Genomic DNA, 9,465 nt, shown 5'->3' with positions numbered 1-9,465 from the left:
TGGTATCCAGGGTTTGGGCATTTCTGATGGCTGAGTGAGGAGGATGGCTTCCAAGCTGCTTTCCACGTTTTTGGGCGAACTGGGAGCTGTGTGACATGGGAGAAGTTACCCAACTTCTCTGTGCATCCACTTCCTCCGGTCTAAACCAGAGGAGCTGTCTGTGGTGAGGCTGAAATGATACCACACGTACAGAGCCTGGCACCAGTACACAGAAGAGCATCTATTATTGTGATGACTCGTGTGACCGTGGGTGAGTCAGTTGCCCTCTTTGACCTTGAACTTATTTCATTGCAGCATGGGGGAAGGACGTGGTGTGCCTGGAAGCACTGGACACTCAGCAAGAGCTCGCTGACCGGCAGCCATGACGGCCATTCGCGAGGGCAGCTGGGTAGTCCCACTGCTGAAACACTGTTACCATGTAGGTTTTCTTGGAGCCGACAAGGGTGTCAACCCAGGGGCGAGGAATGTGATCCGTCCTGGCTGCGGGGGAAGCCGGAGCATATCTGGTATGTGTCTCTGGAATGATTTGGGGAAAATTCACTAAGGTTGGAACTTGAGACACAAACGGCTTGGGACAGAGAGATACGGAGCTGTCCGCGCTCACGCCCCCCACAAAGGCCCTGCTGCTGGGGTAGGAGTCGGCTTACAGCGCTGCTCCAGCCCGCCCTGGAATGGCCGTGAACTTGTTGTTTTTCCACGTCATTTGCTCTCAAATGTACTATCAGGCTGGGCGATGCTAACCCGGTGGTGGCTGCAGGTCCTTCCTTGTAACAAGCGATTGTGTGTTCTTTAGAGGTGGCCAAAGGGGAGGAGGGGGCCTGGTCCAGGGAGGTGGGGTGGGAGAAAGGGAAACAAATCCCTTCTTCACAGGGAGTTTGCGTGTCCTGGAGCCAGCTCCCCCCCAAGCACATGCCATTTCTGGCCCTTGAAGGGGTTAAAGGCCTCCTAGAGCTCAAAAACAAGCAGGTGTCCCACCGTGCCAGATACAGCCGCCTAAACTGCTTCCAGCTTTTTTTTCTCCCCGCTTCTGCAACAAGTCTGTGATCGGGCCACAGGACAGAGGAGCCAGCGGCCTGCCTGTGACAGGCATCAGGTTAGCTCACTCCCACTCGGGTGCGCCCAGGATATAAATCCAGCCGGGGCCCCTGCTGCGGTCCTCTCCCTGCACACTCAGGAGAGGGAGTTTCCTGCCCCAGACCTTTCTTTTATCTGAAGCCGGCAGCCCAGAGCAGGCTGCACTGACGGTGGAGGCAGCCACAGCCCCAGTCCAGCCTCTGCCACGAGGAAGCTGCTGGTGTGGGGAGGGGCAGGTGTCTCCAGTCCCCAGAGAAAGAGGAGCAGAAGGCCCTAGTGGGCTCCAGCCGCTGGCATCGTCGCAGGGAGGACTCTGGCCTCTGCAGTACCACACCATGTGGGCCGCAGGGTGCCACCAGTTCTGCTCCCACTGGGGGCAGGTGGCAGTGTTGCTGCTGCTGCTGCTTGGGACACCCCTGAAAGGCGGGGCACTGCCACCCATCCGCTATTCTCACGCTGGCATCTGCCCCAACGACATGAACCCCAACCTCTGGGTGGATGCCCAGAGCACCTGCAAGCGGGAGTGTGAGACAGACCAGGTGAGTGGTTGCAGGGTAGGGGAGTGGGAGCTGGGGGCATGGATGGCTAGGGAATGCCCACAGCACCCAGGATCTAGGAGGATCTTGGGCTGTTCCTACTGAATCATGTCTGTCTGGTCACCCAGAAGAAGAGGTGGGTGTGATGGTCAAGTTCACTGGGGCCTGGGAGTAGCAGACTCCTTGCCTTCTGCTTGCTAAGGGCTGCAGTGAGGCAGCACTGGGCCAGACACATAGTAGGACATAGGCACAGCTGGCCATCAAGGTGGGCATTCGAATCTCCTTTCCAAGTGAGACAGTGGACACTTCAAAGCGCGGAGCTGTGGTGATGGAAGGGCAGGGCTGGGTCATGTCCTGACCACGGGTCTGCCTGTGCTCCTTCCTACCCTCCCAGCCCCTTGCCAGGCATTTGGACCCTCATCTGAGAGCAGCCAGTGCTGACATCAGGTCTAGCAGGAATGGTGTGGCATTGTTCTCCGCATGTCCTCAGTGGGGCATGAACTAAATTTGAACCTGCCAGGGTCCTCAAGCCTCCCATCTCTCCTGTCACAGGACAATGTGACAGGATCAATTCTAGGACAGTGTTCGTGAGACCATTGTGGGGCTTCTGCTCTAGGGGGTGGTCACTCCTGAGTCAGAGCGTGAGTCTTGTTCTCTCACCCCAGGGGCTAAGGATTTACTCACTTCAGTTGCTAGGGTCCTAGTCACATCAGGTGCTAAGGACCTGTTCACTCCAGGTGCCAGGGGCCTGTTCACCTCAGGGCCTAGGGACTCGTTCAGCCCAGGTGCCAGGGGTCTGTTCACCACAGGGGCTAGGGACTCATTCAGCCCAGGTACCAGGGGCCTGTTACCTAAGGGGCTAGGGACCCGTTCAGCCCAGGTGCCAGCCTGTTCACCTCAGGGGCTATGGACCCATTCAGCCCAGGTGCCAGGGGCCTATTCACCCCAGGGGCTAGGGACCCATTCAGCCCAGGTGCCAGGGGCCTGTTCACCTCTCGGGGGCTAGTGACCTGTTCACCCCAGGTGCTAGGGATCTGCTCACCCCAGGGACTAGGAGCTCGTTCACCCCAGGGGCTGGCTAGCAGCCCACTCACTCCAGGGGCTAGGGGCTCACTTACCCCAGGACTAGGAGTCTGTTTACCCTAGGGGCTAGGGGCTCACTCAACCCAGGGGTTAGGAGTCTGCTCACCCTGGGCTAAGGGTCCACTTACCCCAAGAAATAGAGATCTACTCACCCCAGGGGCTAGAGGCTGCTCACCCTAGGGACTAAGGGTCTGCTCACCTCAGGGGCTAGAGGTCTGTTCAACCCAGGGACTAGGGGTCCACTCACTCCAGCCCCAGAAGAGGCCACCCAGCCTCTTGGTGGCACCAGGGCTGCACTGAGAGTCTTAGACCATCAGGACATGAGACACTGATGCTTCTGCTGCTCCTGCCAGATGCACCTCACACCCCCCTTTCCAGGAGCTCAGTTCTCCCTGGAGAGGGGAGACCCCCATGCACAAGGCCCAGAGGACAATTCTCAGGCCAGCAGCTGCCAGTGGGCAATGATGGTGCTACGTGAGAGGGAGATAAGGAGTCAGAGAGGTGGTGGAGCATTCCCTCACAGAGGTCCTGTGTCAGCCTGCTGCACTGATGAGATCCTAGCTTCCCTGGACCTCGGGGACCCAGCTCGGCCTGCACCTTCTGGTGTTAATGGATCTGTCTGGGCAGAGTCTCTGAAGGGCCTGAATGACCCTCAGGCGTCTGCTCCAGCCCCTGGACCCGCCTGATCTCCCACAGACCCTACTTCAAAGTCTGCCCATCACCACCCCAAAGCCTCCCCAGGGGTGGCCTGGAAGCCCATGCCAAACATGGCTGTGAAACAAAGTCCCCATTCTGAGCTGAAGAAGGAAAAACAGTAAACAAGTCAGGCAGGCGGCTCCACACAGCCGGGCGGGGGCACAGTCCCCCTATGAGCCGATGTGGAATGTCAGAGGCTGGAATGAAAGTCAGACGGTGAGGCCAGCCCTGCGTGGGGAGCCGCCTGCATTACTACCGGGGTGAGGATTAGAGGCGTTGCCTGCCTGCCAGCGGGCACCCTGCGCTATTGTCGAGGGCACCACGTGAAATCCTTGTCGGTGCCTGCTCCAGGAGCACGGCGGTGATTTCGAGGAATTATACTAATGCCTTACGTGCTCCACAGAAAATCAGAGGAGATTACGGCCTGGTAAGTCCTTGCTGACCGCCTCGCCGACATTTGCCACATAAGGGGATCTCCCCCTCTGGTTGTTTCCTCCATGAGATGTCTCTCCTGCTGGACTCGATGGCTGAGGTCTGGTACGACCCACGGTAGTGAGAACTGGTGTCCCTGGTCTGTCCCATCTGCCCTGACTCTCAGCTTGGAGGAATGTAAGTGGTGATTAAACACAAAAGAGTAAACACTTCACACCTCACCAGAAGTTTAGTGGTTTGAAACCACTCAGAAGCATCGCAGAAAATAGGTCTGGCAGTCTCCTTCCAGAAGATGACATTCATTGAAAATCCTGTGGAGGACACTTTTGCACATTTATACACACACTGAAATGAACACAAAGGGGGTGTGTGTGTGTGTGTGTGTGTGTGTGTGTGTGTGTGTGTTCCTGATGTGTGTTGTGTCCTCAGGCAAAGAAGAGGAGTGTGTAACCTCGAACACCTGTCCCTGTGGCTTCTGACTGCCCCTTCTTTGCGTGCTGAGATCCGAACACCTGTCCCTGTGGCTTCTGACTGCCCCTTCTTTGCGTGCTGAGATCTCTTCATGCTGGCCAGGGCCTCCTTACCACGTTGGAGAAAAGACAAAAATTTAGGCTAATTTGCCAACTATGAGTTGGTTCTGACTTGACAGCAGTGAATTTGAACTTGCTGAAACCTAGATGCTGTTTGGTGTCTGAAAACAACACCATTTCAGAACCCTATCCACCTGGAGACCGAACTCCTTTATACTTTTTAACCATGTAGACTTCGGCATGCCTCCTCTGAGCCTCTTCATTCTCCTCTGTCATAAGTTGTAAGGAAATGTCCCCGCTTGTTGGGAAGTGTCCTGATTCTTCCCACACTACATGCTGTGTGATTTGGGGCAACCTGATAAACCTCTGTGTGCCTCGGTTATCACCACGTGTAAGGTGGGGATTACAGTTGCACCCATCTCACAGGTTTGTGGTGGACAGCCAGTGTAAAGTTCTCAGAAGGGCCGACATGTAGTAAATGCTGTTTATGTTATGGTCAGGTGCCTTCAAGTTCACAACTCATAGCAACAAATAGAAACTATGTCCCATTCTGTGCCATCTTCCCAATCTCCACCACATTCAAGCCCATTGTGTAGTCACTGTGTCAAGCTATCATATTGAGTGTCTTCTTCTCTTTCTCTGACCCTCCACCTTTACCAGCCTTATGTCTCTTTTCTAAGGACTGTCCCCTCCTGACAAGATACCCAAAGTATGTGACACAAAGTTCTATCATCTTGGCCCTAAGTGCTCCTGATTGCACTTACTCCAAAAATGATTTGTCCTTTTGCACAATGCTCTTCATCAGTACTACACTACAAAGGCATCACTTCTTTGGGCTTCCTTCATTGTCTAATTTCTCCATGGATATAAAACAATTGAAAAGTCCACGCCTTAGGTCAGGTGTTCCTTAGTCAGTTTATGACTTTATTGCTCTTTAGCACTTTGGAGAGGTCCATGAGTGTAAGTTTTTGTCTAATATAACATGTCCCTTGATTTCTTGGCTATAAGTTGTTATGGGTATTGATTATGGATCCAAGCAAAATGAAATCTTTGACAATTTCAGTATTTATTCCATCTATGATGATGTTAGTTGCCATCCCACGGTCACTTGTGGTTGCTGTGAGGCTGAACACTGTGACACGGATGTGTCAAATGTGTTAATGGTTGGCTACCCGATGCGGACTGAGAGTGGGGTGGAGCTCCCCGATTGAACAAGCGTGGAAGGAGGAGTGGCGTCCACTTCCATAATAGCTTGCCTCCGGAAACCCTATGAACTTGGAGAGAGGATGAAAGGCACCCAAGCATCAAGGACTCTCCTTCGTAGGGTCGCTATGAGTCGCCTGTGACTCAACGGCACTTAACAACAACAACAACAACAACAACATCATGATGTTGCCCATTTGCCCAGTTGTGAAGATTTTTTGTTTTATTGACTTGAAGATGTAATTGTATTGATCTGTACTTCAAGTCCTCTTCACTTTCTGAGAGCAAGGCTGTGTTATTTGCATAATGTGGGTTATTGATGAGTCTTCCTCTAATCTTAATGACACTCTTCATATTGAGAGCTGAGTTCTCAAAATGTTTCTCAGCACAGATTGAACAGGCATGGAGAAAGGATACAGTCCTGACACACATATGAAACCATGCAATGTCTGCTTGTTCTGTTTAAATGACTACTTCTTGTCTTGTACCTGTTTATATGTATATATTTGTTTATATCCTCTCTCTATAGATATACTTTATGCTCTATATGTTTATATGTATGCTATTATATGATGTCTATGTATGCCAGGGAGCTCTGGTGGCCTAATGGTAAGAAGTTGCACTGGCAACCCACAGGCATGTGGTTCGAATCAGTCAGCCGGTCTGTGAGAGAAAGATGGGCAGTCTCCTGCTGTGTGGTTCACAGCCTCTGAAAACCCTATGACGGGTCAGCTATGAGTCGGTTCCAGTGATGATACATAACAACATCTTACTATGTCGTGTACCGTCATTGTTGTTAAGAGCCATCAAGTTGGGTACAACTCTTAGGGACCCTAGGAACAACAGCTCTGAACCTGGTTCTGTTCTGTGCCATTCTCATCCCTGACACACTTGTGTCCCTTGCTGTAGTTGCTATGTCGATCCATCTCGTCGAGGGTCTTCCTCTCTTTCCCGGACCCTCCACCTTTCCTGGCTATGCGTAGGATAGCTTTGTTGTTGTTGTTTATTGCCATTAGCTGTGTTGTTGTTGCTGTTAAGTGCCATTGAGTCGTAGGCGACTCATAGCGACCCTATGAATAAGTCCTTGACACTTGTGTGACTTTCATCCTTTCTCCAGGTTCATAGGGTTTCCCGAGGCAAGCTATTATGGAAGTGGATGCTACTCCTGCTTCTAAGCTTGTTTTAACCAGGGAGCTCCACCAAACACTGTCCACCATGGGCAACCAGTATCGCATCTGATGCATCAGGGTCACAGTGTGCAGCTTCACAGCAACCACCAGTTACCTCTGTACGGCAAGTGGGCACACCAGGGCTATACCACCTAGAAGAATGTTTGACCCAAAACAATGAAAAACAGGCCTGAGGGCTGCGGATTAGAGTCACCCCCCCTTTGTCTTGTACAGCCGATAGCTATATTATCATAAAAATCTTTGGCTCATGGTCAGCACATGGTGATAAGCATTTCTGGGGGCTGGGGGGACACATCCTCTCTTCCTACTCCGCGCTGCTCAAGCCTCTCTGTCACTCTCCCCAGGAGTGCGAGACCTACGAGAAGTGCTGCCCCAACGTGTGCGGGGCCAAGAGCTGTGTGGCCGCCCGCTACGTGGACGTGAAGGGCAAGAAGGGCCCCGTGGGCATGCCGAAGGAGGCCACGTGCGACCACTTCATGTGTCTGCAGCAGGGCTCCGAGTGTGACATCTGGGACGGCCAGCCCGTGTGTAAGTGCAAAGACCGCTGTGAGAAGGAGCCCAGCTTCACCTGTGCCTCCGACGGGCTCACCTACTACAACCGCTGCTACATGGACGCCGAAGCCTGCTCCAAGGGCATCACGCTGGCCGTGGTCACCTGCCGCTACCACTTCACCTGGCCCCACACCAGCCCCCCGCCCCCCGAGACCACCGAGCACCCCACCACCGTCTCCCCCGAGACCCCGGGGCTGGACATGGCGGCCCCGGCCCTGCTCAACCACCCCGTGCACCAGTCGGTCACCATGGGCGAGACCGTGAGCTTCCTGTGCGACGTGGTGGGCCGGCCCCGGCCCGAGATCACGTGGGAGAAGCAGCTGGAGGACCGCGAGAACGTGGTCATGCGGCCCAACCACGTGCGCGGCAACGTGGTGGTCACCAACATCGCCCAGCTGGTCATCTACAACGCCCAGTCGCAGGACGCGGGCATCTACACGTGCACGGCCCGGAACGCCGCCGGTGTCCTGCGGGCCGACTTCCCGCTGTCGGTGGTCAGGGCGGGTCCGGCGGCGGCCACGGCCGAGAGCAGCGTGCAGGGCACGGCCTTCCCCGCGGCCGAGTGTCTGCAGCCCCCCGACGGCGAGGACTGCGGCGAGGAGCAGACCCGCTGGCACTTTGACGCCCAGGTCAACAACTGCCTCACCTTCACCTACGGCCGCTGCCACCGCAACCTCAACCACTTCGAGACCTACGAGGCCTGCATGCTGGCGTGCATGAGCGGGCCCCTGGCCGTGTGCAGCCTGCCCGCCCTGCAGGGTCCCTGCAAGGCCTACGTGCCCCGCTGGGCCTACAACGGCCAGACAGGCCAGTGCCAGTCGTTCGTCTACGGCGGCTGTGAGGGCAACAGCAACAACTTCGAGAGCAGAGAGGCCTGCGAGGAGTCCTGCCCCTTCCCCCGGGGGAACCAGCGCTGCAGGGCCTGCAAGCCCAGGCAGAAGCTCGTGACCAGCTTCTGCCGCAGCGACTTTGTCATCCTGGGCCGGGTGTCAGAGCTGACCGAGGAGCCCGACGCCGGCCGGGCCCTGGTGACCGTGGACGAGGTCCTCAAGGACGAGAAGATGGGACTCAAGTTCCTGGGCCGAGAGCCGCTGGAGGTCACGCTGCTGCACGTGGACTGGGCCTGCCCTTGCCCCAACGTGACGGTGGGCGAGACCCCGCTCATCATCATGGGCGAGGTGGACGGCGGCATGGCCATGCTGCGGCCGGACAGCTTCGTGGGAGCGTCCAGCACCCGGCGAGTCCGGAAGCTTCGCGAGGTCATGCACAAGAAGACCTGCGACGTCCTCAAGGAGATGCTGGCGGTGCACTGAGGGCAGCGCCCCATCCTGGCCCCCAACCTGGCCCTCAGCACACCCCGTCCCAACACCCCACAGTCAGCAAACTGGGCAAGGTCAGATTAGACAGCGAAACGCCAGCTGGCATCAGCAAAACATCCCGAAGTCCAGGTCAAGTTCCAGTACTTGTGTTACACCTTCTTACCCGAGGTGGGAGATGTCTACAGACGAGGGATCCTTGGAAGCCAGTCTGCCCAGCGTTCCCCTCCTTCCGCTGGCCTCTCCCTCCCTGGCTCTCCCAGCAGTGGGTCCCCACCCAAGGTTCTGCACTGGTGGTCACAAGAAGCGAAGGAGCTGAATTGTAAGGGTGGTGGATGGAGAGAGAAAGGAAGTCCCATGAAAGCTCCCCTCCGATTAATTCCCCACAGCCCCCAGGACATGACAAGAGCTGTGGGCAGGAGGGTGTTGGGGGCATACAACATCTCTGAAGAGGGGCTGCTGGGACAAGTGGACCTGCAGTTGCTGAGGTCACCAGAGCACCTGTTTACCTGTTTCTTAGGGGCTGTGCTGGCTTGCTGACCCAATTCCATTCCTTTCACCTCCAGGGCTAGTTCTGAGCACTTACTGAGTGCCAGGTCCCAGGGTCACAGGGACACTAGACCTGGGTCAACTCATAGTGACCAAGCACAAATGCCCAGTACCGCTGGGTTCCCCCAAACAGATCCATAGCTGTCCCTTCCAGTTATTGAATGGCCCTATTTGACAGTGTGTGCTTTCAAACGGCACCAGTTTCCTTCAAAATAAAGCGGATAAAAGCCACTGGATCTGTTTTGGTAGGAAGAGAGAGACAGAAAGAGGAGGTGGGGCCAGTGAAGGAATAAGAAAGAGGAGA

The 9,465-nt window shown here is 55.3% G+C and overlaps 1 protein-coding gene across 1 annotated transcript; it reads left to right on the top strand.

The window, feature by feature from the left end:
- The first annotated feature begins 1,225 nt into the window (after nt 1-1,225).
- On the top strand, nt 1,226-8,748 carry WFIKKN2 (WAP, follistatin/kazal, immunoglobulin, kunitz and netrin domain containing 2). Its single transcript, XM_006889281.1, has 2 exons — nt 1,226-1,613; nt 7,089-8,748. The coding sequence occupies exons 1-2, from the start codon at nt 1,410-1,412 to the stop codon at nt 8,607-8,609; spliced, it is 1,725 nt and encodes a 574-aa protein (XP_006889343.1). The 5' UTR covers nt 1,226-1,409; the 3' UTR covers nt 8,610-8,748.
- The last annotated feature ends 717 nt before the right edge of the window (nt 8,749-9,465 follow it).

The sequence above is a fragment of the Elephantulus edwardii genome, unplaced genomic scaffold (genome assembly GCF_000299155.1).
Source record: "Elephantulus edwardii isolate Elephantulus edwardi_28Jun2011 unplaced genomic scaffold, EleEdw1.0 scaffold00077, whole genome shotgun sequence".
NCBI lineage: Eukaryota > Metazoa > Chordata > Mammalia > Macroscelidea > Macroscelididae > Elephantulus > Elephantulus edwardii.
This window is presented reverse-complemented; position numbering and strand designations above follow the sequence as displayed.

Coding starts and splice junctions, on each gene's coding strand:
- WFIKKN2 (XM_006889281.1), top strand. CDS start 1,410: ATGTGGGCCGCAGGGTGCCACCAGTTCTGCTCCCACTGGGGGCAGGTG. Junction 1,614..7,088: donor GGGAGTGTGAGACAGACCAG/GTGAGTGGTTGC, acceptor CACTCTCCCCAG/GAGTGCGAGACCTACGAGAA.